This window comes from Heptranchias perlo, unplaced genomic scaffold (genome assembly GCF_035084215.1).
Source record: "Heptranchias perlo isolate sHepPer1 unplaced genomic scaffold, sHepPer1.hap1 HAP1_SCAFFOLD_60, whole genome shotgun sequence".
Classification (NCBI taxonomy): Eukaryota; Metazoa; Chordata; class Chondrichthyes; order Hexanchiformes; family Hexanchidae; genus Heptranchias; species Heptranchias perlo.
The window spans coordinates 2,865,155-2,882,494 of NW_027139623.1; the positions used below are offsets into that span (position 1 = coordinate 2,865,155).

The 17,340-nt window shown below is 44.2% G+C and overlaps 1 protein-coding gene, 1 long non-coding RNA gene and 1 pseudogene across 2 annotated transcripts; 2 read left to right on the top strand and 1 right to left on the bottom strand.

The window, feature by feature from the left end:
- Positions 1 to 17,340, bottom strand: part of LOC137316718 (zinc finger protein 229-like) — a 346,515-nt pseudogene that overhangs the window by 261,746 nt on the left and 67,429 nt on the right.
- LOC137316842 (uncharacterized) lies at positions 1,136 to 8,828 on the top strand. Its single transcript, XR_010961625.1, has 3 exons — positions 1,136 to 1,316; positions 1,691 to 1,777; positions 6,806 to 8,828. It is a non-coding gene; the product is annotated as an uncharacterized lncRNA (long non-coding RNA).
- On the top strand, positions 11,354 to 11,840 carry LOC137316835 (histone H2A-like). The gene has a single exon (XM_067980671.1). It carries the CDS (start codon positions 11,354 to 11,356, stop codon positions 11,741 to 11,743), a length of 390 nt encoding a protein of 129 aa, XP_067836772.1. The 3' UTR covers positions 11,744 to 11,840.

Consider the following 17,340-nt stretch of genomic DNA (forward strand, 5'->3'; position numbering starts at 1 on the left):
TACAGTGCCACAGTATCAGTTGCAGACTGAGCTGCAAAGTTTAGTTTTATCCAGAAAGATTAGATTGGAGAGACAAAAGATGCAATCTCATCTCTCACTGATATTGTACCAGAGGCAGACACACTATTAATCCCACCCTCAGTTCAGAGGGTGACAAAAACAATGGGACACATTTAACCCTCTCTTGCCTGTTGTACTATATTCTGTTTTGCAGCACAGGGACGTTCGGTATTACTCTCAGTAATCGAGAGTTTCACTCTGATTAAATTAATTTAGGACTGTTGCTATCAGATATTAATCCTACACGGTCCCAACAAACACACCGACTCACTCTTTCCTCCTATTTTTCTCCAGGATTGGTGAGAAATCCTCCCCACAAGTTTCTTCATAACACGTCAGCTTTATCTGCAGAGACCAAGAATGAATCAAAGCCACAGGCTCATTTCACAGCCGCTCACTTAATCTCTGAAAGGATCTTTTCCATCAAAAGATACCGAGAGAAACAGCAGGGATGGAAACATCTAGTTTAATAGTTAGAGATTGTAAAGTCAGTCTGGATTCCAGCGTTAGGCACTGGTGGAATCCCATCTGTTTCCCATTCTGGTGCCTGTTCCTGCACTGCCTGTGGACCCCATTCCCTCTGACCTTTCCCCAAGACCCACTTCCTTTGCTCAGACTCTGAAAAATTCCAATTGGGGAAAGTTTCCATCGATTTTTGTATTGGGAATTGAACCAGATATCTGCGCATGCGTGACTCAGCCCCGACCCCAGCGCTGGCCGTTGGTGAGCAGAAGAGCTCATGCGCGCTGCCCTCCCCCAGCTCGGCCTGTGGGCGCCATTCCCTCAGTGAGCGGAAGAAGATGGTTTAAAACAGCCGAGAATGGAGAGATCACGGCCCCCGGGGGAAGGGAGCAAAGAGCAGCCTCGTTACAGCAGCTCATCGCTTCGGGACCGTGTCCGCAGATGGGCTCAGAGATCGGCATTGAGTCCGGGGGAAGGTCAGGGGGAGTCCGGGGGCTGTTTGTAAGAGGCGGAGTGGATCAGGAATTGGTCCCGGAACATGGAGTGAGCGGGGGAAGGGAGAGGTCATTCTCGGGCTGTGTGTGTCCAGGGTGTGTCCAGGGGAAGGGAGACAGAATGGGAAGAACCTGCTATTTAAAATCATTGCTGCTTTCCCTCCCCAAACCAGTAGTGAATGTTCCTGGTTTAGTTCCAGTCTCACGCTGTTTATTGTTATTGGACAGTGAAGAGTGGAAACAGAGCCGGACAGTCAGGATGTGGGGAGTTATACAAAGAGCATCTATTGCAGGCACCAGGTGAGAAGTGTGAAGGATACATTTTAAACAGCGGCAGTTTGCTTTCAGTTGAACTTTTAATCCCATGGGAGAGGGGATGAGAAACCTGACCTGTGCAAAGGTCCCTGCCCCATCGGGTAATCCCATTCATGTGTCAGTGGAGGGGTTGGGTTGTGTCTGGATTCTAATACATTGTTGTAAAACAGCCCAACGCACCTGGTATGCAGAAGCTGAGTGCTGCAGTACTGCAGTGGAGTCAGACTCTGACACTGTTTGAATCGCTGATTTACGTTTATGGATATTCAAAATAAGTATTAACAGATATTAAACTGATCACTTCTGTATTTTCTTCCTCACCTGTTTTTAAGTTACCAGACATACGTTCCTTTCTACAGGCAAACCCTTGAAGGAGCCAGAATAAATATGATGCTTCCTCCACCCGAGGCACAAGGAACAGTGCAGTCAGCTCCTTCTCACACACAGTAAGTACATTATCACTCACAGAGCACAGAGACACAGACAGGTCATCAGTTCCACCGTCTCAGACAGCAGAAGTAGTCAGTCCCACACTGATCCCATGTTCCAGAGACACATTTTCAATCCACAGTCAAACAGAGCAGGTGAGGCAGACGCTGTTCCATTTCCCCCGAACTCAGTCCCGCTGACAGGTGGATACAAAAATCCAAGTCTAAAATCATGCTTTCAGGTTGTCAATCTCACAAAAGGGCAACATTAGCCATGAACTAAATACCAGATAGAAATCACACATGGTACCCGATTGAATTGTACAGAATGAACCCCAACAATATACCCCGAGATTCCAATTGAATCCTAGCCCAGAACTCACACACACACACACACACACGTGAGTTTTATACATGTAGTATCCTTTCGAATAGCGTAGCATTCGAATACAAATTGCAAGTCCAAAACTCACGTACAGTATCAGATTGAGAAATGCTGTGACAGTGTAACCTGAGAAACAAATTAGATACCAGTTTATAATATACTGATAGTATGAGATTTAAAGATACAGTATCAATTCTATTAGTCCAGACTGAGATTGACATTACACACGAGACAAAAATCTTGTAAAATAACATTGAAATATACAGTATCAATTCATTTAGTGCAGACAGATATCCACATTACATTCCAATTCAAAAATATCACAATATCAGTTTGAAAGATAGATTATCTTTCACAATAGTACTCACAGAGATATAGATTTAATACTAGTCCAAAAAGCACACACATTATCTGATTAAAACCTCCAGCATCAAATCAAAAGTGTATCCATATTTACCAATTAAATAATGAGAAAAATTATTCAAACACTGAGATATTAAAGCTACAATATTGAACGCCATAATGTAATCTGAGAGAATAATTATATACCGATACAGTACAGAGACACACAGACACATAATGAATCCCACACTCAGATACAGTACAGAGACACACAGACACATAATGAATCCCACACTCAGATACAGTACAGAGACACACAGACACATAATGAATCCCACACTCAGATACAGTACAGAGACACACAGACACATAATGAATCCCACACTCACATAAAGTACTCGAGGTTGCCAGACACAAAGTGAATCCACACTCAATTAAGGTACCAGAGTTGACAGAGACGGAATGAATCCCACACAGGCATACAGTACCAAGGACTGACAGATACCGAGTTCAACCCACACTTTCATAAAGCACTAGAGACTGAGAGCTAAAGTATGAATCCCACACTCACACACAGTACCAGAGACTGACAGATCCAGAATGAATCCCACACTCACACACAGCACCAGAGACTGACAGATCCAGAATGAATCCCACACTCACACACAGCACCAGAGACTGAATGATACAGAATGAATCCCACACTCACACACAGCACATGAGACTAACAGATACAGAATGAATCCCACACTCACACACAGCACCAGAGACTAACAGGTACAGAATGAATCCAACACTCACACCCAGTACCAGAGACTGACAGATACAGAATGAATCCCACAATCACACACAGTACCAGAGACTGACAGATACAGAATGAATCCCACACTCACACACAGTACCTGAGACTGACAGATTCAGAATGAATCCCACACTCACACACAGTACCTGAGACTGACAGATTCAGAATGAATCCCACACTCACACACAGCACCAGAGACTGACAGATACAGAATGAATCCCACACTCACACACAGTACCTGAGACTGACAGATTCAGAATCAATCCCACACTAACAAACATTATGAGAAACTGCATATATGGAAATAATTCAACACCCACACACAGTACTGGAGAATGTATGTACAGAATGAATACCACAGTCAAATAGAGTACCAGAGAGTGACAGATACAGCATGAATCCCACACTCACACGCAGTACCAGGGACTGAGAGATACAAAGTGAATCTCACAGTCACCGACATTAGTGCAGGCTGAATTTCACATTACGTAAAAATCTCACAATCACAGATTGAAAGATACCGTATCAATTCCATCAATGCTGGCTCAGCTACACATTTCGTACCAGTCCAAAAATCTCATAGTGTCAGATTGAAAGATGCAGTATCAATTCCATTGTGCAGACTGAACTACACATTAGAAACCACTACAAAAAAACTGATACAGATTCAAACTGAAATAGACACATTATATACAAGTTCAAAAATGTCACCAGATCAGTTTGGAAGCTGCACAAATTCACAATTGTGTTCCCATCGATACAGATTTAATAGTAGTCCAGAAAGTGCCCACATTATGTGATAATAACCTACAGTATTACATTTTAAAATAGATCATTATCTACCAAATAAAGATTGGGACAAATTATTCATACATTAAAGTATTAAATATACAGTTTTGAATGCCATACTGTAAATGGAGATGCAAATTAGATTCAGATAAAGAATGAATCTCACACTCTGATAGAGTGCCAGAGACTGACATATGGAATGAATCTCAAACTCTTACAATGTGCCAGCGACTGACAGATTCAGAATGAATCCCACACTAACACACAGTACCAGAGAGTGACAGATACAGAATGAATCCCACACTCACATACAGTAGCAAAGACTGGCAGATAAAGAATAAAAGTCACAGTCAGATTACTACAGACTGAGTTACACTTTACAGACCAGTCCAAAGATCTCATAGTGTCAGATTGAAAGATAAAGTATAAATTCCATTAGTGCAGACTGAGCTACATATTAGATATATTGGTAAATACTCAGTATTATACTGAAATAAACAGTATCAATACCATTGGTACAGACTGAGCTGCACATTATATACTAGTCCAAAAACCTCATAAATGATCAGACAGGAAGATACAGTTTGAATTCTATTAGCATCACCGGAGCTACACAATACATACCAGACTGAAAATCCCATACAGTATTAGACTGAAAGATACAGTATCGATTCCATTAGTGCAGATTGAGCCACACATTATATAGCAGTCCAACAATCTCATACCCCATCAGACTCAAAGATACAATATCAATTCCATTAGCACAGACTGAGCTATATGTTACTCACCAGTCCAAAAATCTCATACTGAATCTTTCAATCTGATACTGTATCACTTCCATTATTGAAGACTGAGCTACACATCACATTCCAGTCCAAAAATCTCAGTGTCAGACTGATAGATACAGTATCAATTCCTTTAGTGTGGGATGAGCTACATATTACATACCAGACCAAAAATCTCATACAGTGTTAGACTCAGATACAGAATTAATCCCATTTTTGCAGACTGAGCTACAATTAACATACCAGTCCAGTAATTTCAAAGCAAAACGTACATTATCATTCACAATAGAGTTCAGAGATTAAGATGTAATATCACTCCAAAACTTACACACATTGTTTCTTAAAAGAAAATCAAAAAGTGTATCCATATTTACAAATTAAATACTCGACGAAGAACTGTAATTACTTTAAAGTATTAAAGATACAGTTTCAAATATGTTAATGTAAAATGAAATAAGAATACGGAATGAATCCAGACTTGCACATTGTCTCAGAGACTGAATTACAGAATGAATCCCACACTGAGCTAAAGTAGCAGAGAATGGCAGATACAGAATGAATCCCACACTCACATAAAGCACCAGAGACTGACAGATACAGAATGAATCCATCACTTATATAGAGTACCTGAGACTGATAGATGCAGAATACACCCCATGTTCACACTCAGTTCCAGAGACAGACAGATACAGAATAAACCCCACTCTCATATACAGTACCAGAGACTGACCTCTTCTGGACGTAAGCTAGAACTGTAAAAGAGCGGAACAAATTCACATTATCTGACGTGGCTACAGAAACAGGACAATGTGCAATGTGAGGAAAGTTTCTGTCTGTAACTTCTACTCTCGTATTTTTGCACATTTTGACGGTGAAAAATGAAGAGATTTGATTCATAATTAAGTTTTTGTTTCACTCATTCCATAGTTGTGAATTTGCCCCATTATATTTCACTGTACATTGCGCAGTATTCTCTCTGATTTCTCAGGACACGATTTACATTTCTCCTCTACCCCATTTAGACTCTTATTTTCCAAGCATTATGTGGCCTCCTTAATTCCCCGAGCAAAATGCACCACCTCACACTTTTCTATATTGAAATTCAATGGCCATTTACACTGACTTTCTGCAAGGTTATTTTGTCGCAGCCTTCCTCAGTATAGAGAATACTCCCGAAATCAATTGCAAGAATTTAACACAGCATTACAAGTAGTGTTTGGTCCAACAAAATGTACTTGCAGCTCGTCTCCATTCCCAGTTTCTCTTAATCCCACTCGTGCAATATAATGTGAAGAATGAGTTTATCTTCTGTCCCTCTCTCATCTGTAAACTTCAATGACCCGGGGTTTGGGGACATCTACTGGCCGGAAGCAGAACTGCAACAGTTCGGAACAAATTGCTGAAACCGGACAATGTGCAGTGTGAGCGTGTTTGTGATTGGTGGCAGGTATTAAATCTGATTTTTAAACCTGCCCATCAACCTTTAGTGTTTGTTATTGAGCAGTAAACAGAGCCGGACAGTAAGGATGTGGGGAGTTATACAAAGAGCATCTATTGCAGCCATCAGGTGAGAAGTTTGATGGACACATTTTAAACAGTTGCTGTTTTGTTTCGGTTGAACGGTTAGTCCCAAGGGAGAGGGAAATAGAAATCTGATATGTGCAAAGATCCCTGCCCCATCGGGTAGTCCCATTCATGGATCAGTGCAGGGGTTGGGTTGTGTCTGGATGTCACTAAATTGTTGTAAAACAGCCCAACACACCTGGTATGCAGAAGCTGAGTGCTGCAGTACTGCAGTGGAGTCAGACACTGACACTGTTTGTATCGCTGGTTTTCATTTGTGGATATTACAATGATTATTAACAGAGAGATTCCATTGATCACTTTTGTATTTTCGACTTCACCTGTTCTTGAATTACAAGAGATACTTTTTCTTCCGACAGTCAAATCCTTGAAGGACCCAGAATCAGTGTGATGTTTCCTGCACCCGAGGCACAAGGAACAGTGCAGCCAGCTCCTTCTCACACACAGTATGTATATTATCACACACAGAGCACAGAGACACAGACAGGTCATCAGTCCCACAGTCTCAGACAGCAGAAATAGTCAGTCCCACACTGATCCCAATCCAACAGTCAAACAGAGCAGGAGAGAAAGACATAATTTCCATTTCACAACGACTCAGTATTGCTGACTGGCAGATAAATAATTCCCAGTCCAAAATCACACCCAGTATCAGATTGAAAGGCACTGTGTCAATCACACATTAGTTCAACCTGAGCTACAAATTAAATACCAGATAGAACTGACACATGGTACCGATTGATAGGTACGGAATGAATCACAATCGTGTACCCCGAGATTCAAATTAAATACCAGCCCACAACTCACACACATTATGAGTTTAAAGATGCAGTATTCATGACAATATTGTACCCTGAGATACAAATTAGATAACAGTTCAGATGTTACCCATATTTGAATCACATATATGTCCAAAAACCTCATAGTGTCAGAATGAAATGTACAGTTTTAATTCCTTTTCTGAAGACTGAGGTACACATTAGATACCAGTCCAAAATTCTCATATAGTATAAGACTGAAAGTCACAACATCAATCCCATTAGTGCAGACTGAGCTGCACATCAGGTCCAAAAATCTCAGAGTCAGGTTGAAAGATACAGTATCAATTCCATTGATGCAGATTGAGCTACATATTAAATACCAGTCCAAAATTCGCATAAAGTAACGTATTGAAAGGCACAGTATCAAGCCCATTAGTGCAGACTGAGGTACACATTAGGTACCTGTCCAAAAATCACATACAGTATCATACTGAAAGATATAGTATCGATTTTATTAGTACAGACTGATCTACACGTTACATACTGGTACAAAAATCTCACACAGTATCAGACTGGAAGATACAATATCAATCCCATCAGTGCAGACTGAGGAATACATTAGATACCAGTCCAAAAGTCACATTCATTGTCAAATTGAAAGATACAGTTTCAATCCCATTAGTGCAGACTGAACTGCACCTTACAAACCAGTCTAAATATATTACACAGTATCAGACTGAAAGGTACAGTATGAATTCAATTAGGAAAGACTGAGCTACACATTATATGCCGACCAAAAATCTCATACATTATGATACTGAAACATACATTATGAATCCTATTAGTGTAGACTAAGCTACACATTACAAACCAGTCCAAAAATCTCATACAATGTCAGACTGAAAGATGCAATATCAATTCCATTAGCCCAGACTGAGCTACACAATAAATACCAGTCCGATAATTTCACAGTAAAATATTGAAATGTACATTATCTTCACATTGATTAAGATGTAATCCGACAACAAAACTCACACACGTTGTTTGATTTAAACAAAATCCAAAAGTGTATCCATATTTACAAATTAATGCTAGATGAAAGATTTGCATACATTAATGAATTAAAGATACAGTTTCAAGCAACATACTGTAACCTGAAATAACATTACAGAATGAATCCAGACTTGCACTTAGCCCAGAGACTGAGTTACGGAATGAAACCCGCACTGTGATAAAATACCAGAGACTGCCAGTCACAGAATGAATCCCACACTCACAGAATGTACTGGAGACTGATGGATATAGATTGAATATCACACTCAAATACAGTACCAGAGACCGACAGGCAGAGAATGAATCCCACACTCACGTATAGTCTGACATCTACTGGCCATAAGCGAGAACTGTAACAGAGTGGAACAAATTCACATTATCTGTCGTTGTTGCAGATTCAGGACAATGTGCAATGTGAGGAAATAGTTTCTCTCTGTAACTTCTAATCTCGTATTTTTTCATATTTTGCGAGTGAAAAATTAGACAATTGATTCATAATAATGTATTTGTTTTGCTCATTCGAAAGTTGCCCCATTATGTTTCACTTTACATTGCGCAATATTTCTGTCTGATTTCTCAGGACACGATTTATATTAATTCAAATAAACCGAACTGAAACACAAATAAAAACTGAGCGCTAATCTCGAACTTTCAATGACGAAGTCAGAAGTGAAAGTGATAAAATATAGAAAAAAATAAAACTGAAAATGCTGGAAAGACTCAGCAGGTCCAGCAGCATCTGTGGAGAAGGGAAGCTCGGGATAACGGTTCAGGACTATGACCCTTCTATAGATCATAAAGGTTAATCCGACATAATTTAAATAAGGAACGGGAATCAGCAGAGGGAAAGGCTTCAGAAAATCAATTAATTTCACTGAATCCGGGCAACTGTGTCCCGTATCCACCGGACAGATCAGGGCAAATAATAATACAAAGGAACAGAGTTAAATTCAACGTTATGGGGGAAATAAATTAATTTAAAACATTTTTTATACAAATTAGACCCGTTTGTGTTTTGGAAGCACTATCCCTCTGAACATCATCAAATTCGGTTCCAGTCTTGGTGTTTCTGAATTCAGCGTGCTGGGATTCAAACCTGTTGGAATTAACTGCTTGGGAAGCCAGCTATACTCACCATTATAGCGCCTTATTTTACAAGGATGGAGAAATGGAATGTTTCTGTGGAGTTTGGGACTGAATTGCTCCCTTTGGGTTTCTGGCACTTTAAAAATAGACAATAAATATTTCCCAAACATCAGCCCCTGAACAGACACAACAAGCTGATGGAATTTCTCAATTGCAGATATAAAATAAGAGGATGACAAAAGCGAACAGGAAGAGGTTAGGAAGAAGTCACAAAAACAATTAGGGAAGGAAACAGGAACCACGAAATCAAATTATCAAGGAATATCAAAAGAAATAGTAAATTATTCCACAGACACAAAAATAACAAAAGGAAAATCAGAATATCTTGAGGGTCACCCGGGGATTCACAAGATAAACTGACAGGGAACGTCAGCGAAATGGCAGAAATATTGAGGTTTGGGGACATCTACTGGCCGGAAGCAGAACTGCAACAGTTCGGAACAAATTGCTGAAACCGGACAATGTGCAGTGTGAGCGTGATTGTGATTGGTGGCAGGTATTAAATCTGATTGGATATCTGAAGAAACCAATCAGAGCGTGAAAGAAAATGTGTTGTGTCATCACGTTCAATCGTCCAATCACAATCATTGCCTTCTCCATACCCTTATTACCATAGGGCTGTGGGGCTGCCTATTTAATCCGAGCTCGGAGCGGATTTGGGTCATTTCTGGGTCTGAAATTGATTTTGAAAATGCCTGAGGACAAGAAAGCAGCTCCCAAGAAGGGCGCCAAGAAAACCTTGAGTAAAGCACCAGCCAAGGGCGGCAAGAAGCGGAGAAAGTCGAGGAAGGAGAGTTACTCCATCTACGTCTACAAAGTGATGAAGCAGGTTCACCCAGACACCGGCATCTCCTCCAAAGCCATGAGCATCATGAACTCCTTTGTGAACGATATTTTCGAGCGCATCGCTGGTGAGGCTTCCCGCCTGGCCCATTATAATAAACGGCGCACCATCAGCTCCCGGGAGATCCAAACTGCCGTGCGCCTGCTGCTGCCCGGGGAACTGGCCAAGCACGCTGTGTCGGAAGGGACAAAGGCGGTGACCAAGTACACCAGCTCCAAGTAAAACTCCACAATGTACTGAAAAAAAACAACGGCTCTTTTAAGAGCCACCCACAACCTCTCTGAAGGAGCTGCATTTCCTATATATTTACGTAGGATTGTTCTAATACTGTAATATTATTCCAATCTTATTATGAAGTGATACTGTAACTGCCCCGTTGAAATCCCTAACCCATAAACTGATCCGCTCCTTCCCCTTTGCTTCGCTCTTAAAGCGTTACAATTCTGTCTCACTCCCTTCGTGTTTCATTTAACTGTAAGAATCCAGTCTCCGAATGTTTACTAGCTGATGTGAAAATCCTCACATCAACAACAAACCCACCCCTTGCAGAAACACAGCGGAATCGGGGCAGAATGAGAGCTCCGTCCGGGTCCGTCTTTTCACAGAAACACTCCCGGCCCTGTGAGAAGGGACCAATCTATAACGTGTCACTTTTATAAAGACTAAATTGAAATGTGTCCCTTCACGGAATGCTGTGAATGGGGATTTAGTCCCGTTCGGTACAGTTTGAAAGCGATGGTAGAATGAGACATAATTTAAAGCAGGTTTTAAAATAGCGCCAGCGATTGGTGACGGGTAGCGCTGAATAAGACAAGATAAAAAGAACGGGTTTAAAATCTTGTGCTCAGGGCGACATTGATCGAAATCCGGTCCTTTACTACACTGAAATTGGCGGGCTTTTTGAAATTCATCAAATTCCTGGTCTGACCGTTGAGGCCGGCAAATCCCGCCCTCTTCTGTTTCTCAGCTATCTGATTGGTTAATGAAATAGGCAAATGAGGTGTATTAAAGAACAACCAATCAGATGATCTTTCTGTCTATAAGAAGGGTAAATACGGAAATCATTCTTCATTCTTTGTCAAAGTGTTTGTGAGATTGTGGAAATGTCTGGAAGAGGAAAAACTGGCGGTAAAGCTCGGGCCAAGGCCAAGTCTCGCTCATCCCGGGCCGGACTGCAGTTCCCTGTGGGCCGTGTTCACAGGCACCTGCGAAAGGGAAACTACGCTGAACGTGTGGGTGCCGGAGCCCCGGTCTATCTGGCTGCTGTGCTCGAGTATCTGACGGCTGAAATCCTCGAGCTGGCCGGCAACGCGGCCCGGGACAACAAGAAGACCCGCATCATCCCCAGACACCTGCAGCTGGCCATCCGCAACGACGAGGAGCTCAACAAGCTGCTGGGACGGGTGACCATCGCTCAGGGTGGGGTGCTGCCTAATATCCAGGCCGTGCTGCTGCCGAAGAAAACCAGCACTGTGAGCTCCAAGAGCAAGTAAAGCGACCAAGATTTAATCTGATAACCCAAAGGCTCTTTTCAGAGCCACCCACTGTATTTATGAAAGGGCTGGTCACTGTCTGTCAAAGGACTTGATTCCGATTCGAGAAACTAACAATAACTTGTTAAATACAAATGATCCATATCGGTCTGTTGCAGTACTCGCTTCCGGACCGCAGATGTCGCCAACCTCCAATAGATTGAATTTTGCAGTTTGTCTGGTGAATGAGACAAAATACCAGAACCGTCAGAATTGTCAACTGGGCGGGTGGGATAGAGAAATACCAGGGACGCTTAATATTATGGACAGTCCCATTCTCGGACAACACTGGTTCAGTCTGTGTTATTTTACGCAGATTTGTACAACAGATGCTGACTGATGTGCTGTTTATTGTATTAAGAATGTGAGTGAAATTTGTGTTTGGATGTGAGTGAGGTATTTATTCTGTCCCTGTCCGTCTGACATCTGCTCCCTCCCCTTTATACATTTCCCGTTTAAGCAAATTGCTCACGTCCCTGCCATATCAACCCAGGAGATCACAGCTCTTTCCATCGCCGATTTGGTGGCTCTGAAAAGAGCCTTTGTTGCACTTGGTGCTGAAGCCGGGTCGGGTTTAGGCGCGCTCCCCGCGGATGCGGCGGGCCAGCTGGATGTCTTTGGGCATGATGGTGACTCGCTTGGCGTGGATGGCGCACAGGTTGGTGTCCTCAAACAGCCCCACCAGGTAAGCTTCGCTGGCCTCCTGCAGGGCCATGACGGCCGAGCTCTGGAAGCGCAGGTCTGTCTTGAAGTCCTGAGCGATCTCTCGCACCAGGCGCTGGAAGGGCAGTTTGCGGATCAGCAGCTCAGTGGATTTCTGGTAGCGGCGGATCTCCCTCAGAGCCACAGTGCCGGGTCTGTAGCGATGAGGCTTCTTCACTCCGCCCGTGGCTGGAGCGCTCTTCCTGGCCGCTTTCGTCGCCAACTGTTTGCGAGGAGCTTTCCCGCCGGTCGATTTGCGCGCCGTCTGCTTGGTCCTGGCCATTTTCTGAACAGATCTCAACACAACCTGAGACACAGAGACTGTTAATACGGAGCCAGCTCTGGGGCCGCCTTTTAAAGTGTCTAAGAGGATCCGCCCCTGGCCTCTGATTGGCTTCAGTCCCACACCCAGTCAGGGAGGGATCGCCCCTGGACGATGATTGAACCGAGCTCAGTCAGTCAGACCGAAACGGCGGGAGATATTGGGCCCCAATTGGCTGAGCTGAAATTAATCTTCAATTTCAAAAAGCCCGCCAATTTCAGAGCATCAAATAACAGTTTCAAGAAAATCTCATTTCCCTCCAGCAATTTAAGAATCTCTCTCTTTATAATCTCGAATATTTCCTCGCCCTCAGCTCAAATCTCAGGCTGTTTCACATTCCGGTTCATTCTCTGATCTGTCTGTAAACGGGCGGGAATAAAGCCCCGGTCATTGCTTTCCGTAACGGGACAAAGTCCAGCTTCAATTTCAAAAATCCCGCCAGTTCCGGCCCCGTGAACCGCTCCTCAAACAGAAACTTCACATCGAACTGATAATTGAATGAGGGCAGGAAATAAAGACCGAGCAGAGAGGACACAGCGGGAGAGGGAGTGAGGAGGGATTTTACTCTGAGCGGAGAATGTAATGTCTGGGGAAAGAGTCTGCATCCCCGCCTGTTCATTTATACCGTGAAACCGGGAATTCCGCTCCTTCTCTCGGGATGGCCGAGAACCCGGGCCGTTGTTTCTGATCTCCCTGTACCGAGTGTTGGGGAATCTCCCTATACTAATTAAATATCAGAAACTGATTCCCCATCCCGAGATCTTTCCTCTCCCCGTTCCCAGGTCAGTGCTCTCTCTGTGAGGCGGTGGGTGGCTCTTAGAAGAGCCTTTGTTTTGTGTCCGGTTTGAAAGGGTCGAGTTGTTCAGCCGCCGAATCCATAGAGAGTGCGGCCCTGCCGTTTCAGAGCGTACACCACATCCATGGCAGTGACCGTCTTGCGCTTGGCGTGTTCAGTGTAGGTGACCGCGTCCCTGATCACATTCTCCAGGAAAACCTTCAGCACCCCGCGGGTTTCCTCGTAGATCAGACCCGAGATCCGCTTGACACCGCCACGGCGAGCCAGGCGGCGGATGGCTGGTTTGGTGATCCCCTGGATGTTATCACGAAGCACTTTACGGTGCCGCTTGGCTCCGCCTTTGCCCAGTCCTTTGCCTCCTTTACCTCTTGTAAACAATTTTACAACACCAAGTTATAGTCCAGCAATTTTATTTTAAATTCACAAGCTTTCGGAGATTTTCTCCTTCCTCAGGCAAACATCTTCCAGCTCCACCTCCAGCTTTCTCCGCCCGCCAATTTCAAACCGTTTATCGATAATAGAACCGAAACACAGCGCTCCGCACAAACCCTTACAGACTCGGGCTTCATATTCAAGGATTTCCAGAAACCCGGAGCTTTTCAATAAGCCCCGTTATAATTAACAGTCAGTAATATTCCTGCCTAAATACAGTCCCTTCTATAACAAGTCAACCCGCCTCCTTCCATTTCAGTCCCAGACCCGATTCGATCTCCCCACACATCCCCTCCCAGACGGGTTCAGCAGTTTACAAACACTTTATTCCAGCTGATTTGGAGAATCTCATGTGTTGGGGTTTGAATTGTGATAGCTGCGGATCTCCGCCAGTTTTACCCTGTCACCGACTCTCGCCCTGAATCTGGAAGAAAAAATGAACTGTGACTGGAGCCGAACACACGCAAGTTCCAGTGAGGCCCGGCCCGGACATCACATTCTCTCTATTTTATTTCAGACAGTGGGGGTCGGGCGGGGATAGCGAATGTCAGCGAGTCACCAGGACCCTGGGTTTATTTGAAATGATTTCTATCTGAAATCTGAGCCAGGACCCGGGACAGGAATCATCTGATTCCGGGATCAGCTCTTTTCTGAGAGACGTGGGTGGCTCTGAGAAGAGCCGTTGGGTTCAGATGGTCACAAGTTGCACTTGATTTTTTATTTCTTTTTGCCCGCTGCTTTCTTGGGCTTTGCTGACTTCGGCTTGGGCTTGGCCCTCGGTTTTTCCACCTTCTTCGCCTTCGCCTTCACTGTCTTGGGGGTCTTGGGCTTCTTCGCCGCCGCTTTCTTCTTAATTGGTGATTTCGCCGCCTTTTTCCTGGTCGATTTCTTGACCGCTGGTTTCTTGGCCGTTAATTTCTTGACGGCTGTTTTTTTGGCCGCTGGTTTCTTTCCGGGAGATTTCTTGGTCACTTGTTTCTTCACCTTCTTTACCACTTTTGCCTGGGTTTCCTTCTTAGCGACTCTGAAGGAGCCCGAGGCGCCCGTGCCCTTGATCTGCACCAGGGAGCCTTTTTCCACATTTCTCTTGATACTTAATTTGATCTGGGACCGGAGCTTCTCCACATCCAGGCCTTTGGTCGCCAGAACCTTCTTTATCGCGGCCAGGGATATCCCCTTGCGATCCTTGCAATCCCCCACAATCTTGAGGATCTGTTGTCCCAACGGGGGACCGGTGGTCTTGGGTCGGGGAACCGCCTTCTTCTTCTTCGGAGCCTTGGGTGGAGCGGCGGCGGCAGGAGGTGCCGTTTCGGCGGCTGCAGTGTCTGTCATGTCCGGGAATCTGCAGAAAACCTCTCTTCCAGTCAGAGCTGGGTGAGAAATGAAACGAGAGGCGGCGGCACAGAACAACTTAAAGGCACAGAGCGGACGGGGCGGAGACATCCTGCTCTCAGCTCACGGCCCCTCCAGCCTCTCTGTGTTTCTCTCTCCTCTTAAACTCCCCGATTCCAATTCAAATCGGGCACTCCAGAGTCCCAGACTAGCCCCTTCCCATCTCTAACACCGGTATGTTTGCTGTCGATAAACTTGCACCGGAATTAAAAGCACCAGTTTCGATTGAAACCCGTTTCATTGCTGCACTGATCGCGCTCTCTCACCCGATCGCTGACATGATCTCCGTTTTTCGGCTGAAATCTTGAATTGATCTGAAACTTTACCTTAAATTTCCACTTCGGAGCTCGGCAGTGGAGGAGGGTTATCCTTTGACAGGGATTTTTAAAAATTTTACTCAAAAGGGACTCGGAAATCCGGCGATGAGACCGGCCACACAAACACAGTGACATTAATCTAACCCGCCCGCCCCTTTAACACACTCTCTCTGACACAATGTTCACATCTTCACATTCACAGGACAAACTGTTCGCCAGATTGACAATTCCCGGGACAGGCTTTCCTCCCCGCTCGGCCTGTGCTGCAGATTCTCGGGGGTTAGTTGTCGTTTCCCAGCTCAGTAATTGTTAAACACTCTGAGGCCGGCGCTCCTCACAGTGTCTGATCCCCAGATTCAGGGACAGGAGCCAATCACAGCTGTGGATCTGATTATCCATATCTGGTTTTACATTATTATATTATTCACACTCAGCAATATGTTTGGTTGAGACGATAATACAAATTATCCGCTCTGGGCTCCTCCAGTCTCTCTGTCTTTCTCTCCCTCCTCCTGAACTGACTGACAGACAACAGTAACTGGTGTCCTATCCGTCCCATTCTCAACACCCAGAGACGGCCAGTTACTGAATAAATTCAACATTCATAGGCAGTCCAGTGTCAGACAGTTACAGACTGTTTCTCTCCACCTTTCCTTACTGGACTGGAGACTGATAAATGCACCGTCAGACCGGCTCATACAGAATAGAAGGGACAGTGACCGTCTCACCAACAGCACCGGAGGTCTGTTCACAGACACAGAATTAGTCTTTACCTTCCAACAGGGTGTTCATGTTACGCTCAATAACACTATCCCGCTCTCATGTACAGCGCTAGAGATAGAGAAATACAGACGGACAGATAAAGAGACAGACAGAGACAGGGACACAGACAAAGTATCATTCTCACACTTCCTCTCAGTGTGTCCGTTTCACACTCAGCAAACAGTATCCCACCTTCGTGCACAGCGCCAGAGAGATACAGACAGGCAGAGTATCAGCCATACGCTTCCCATCAGTGTCTCTGTATCACGCTCAGCAGCAGTATTCCACCTTCATAAGTTGTACAAAAGAGAGAGAGAAACTGACCTGCAATGTCCCGTTTTCACCCAGTAACAAATTGGAAAATTCTCCATTCCAATTGCCATTCCAAGCTGGAGTGACAGAAGATGAAGTCTCATCTCTCACTGATATTATTTCAGAGACAGACACATTATTAATCCCACTCTCAGGGACAGTGTCACGCATTTAACCCTCTCTTGCATGTTGTACCCTCTGCAATTTTGCAGCTCATGGCCCTTCTGCATTTCTCTCAGTGACCGAGATTTTCACTCCGATTGAAATAATCTGGGACTGTTGCCGTCAAATATTAATCCGACACGGTCCCAGCAAATACACCGACTCCCACTTTCCTCCCATGTTTCTCCAGGATGAAATCCTCTCATTTCGAGGATTTCATTTTCACATCGTTCACCTGACGAAGGAGGAAGCCTCCGAAAGCTTGTGAATTTAAAATAAAATTGCTGGACTATAACTTGGTGTTGTAAAATTGTTTACAATTCTCCAGGATTGGTTGGAGGAATCCGGCCTCCAGATACGG

Excerpts from the sequence above, each read along its gene's own strand:
- LOC137316835 (XM_067980671.1), top strand. The coding sequence starts at position 11,354 with ATGTCTGGAAGAGGAAAAACTGGCGGTAAAGCTCGGGCCAAGGCCAAG.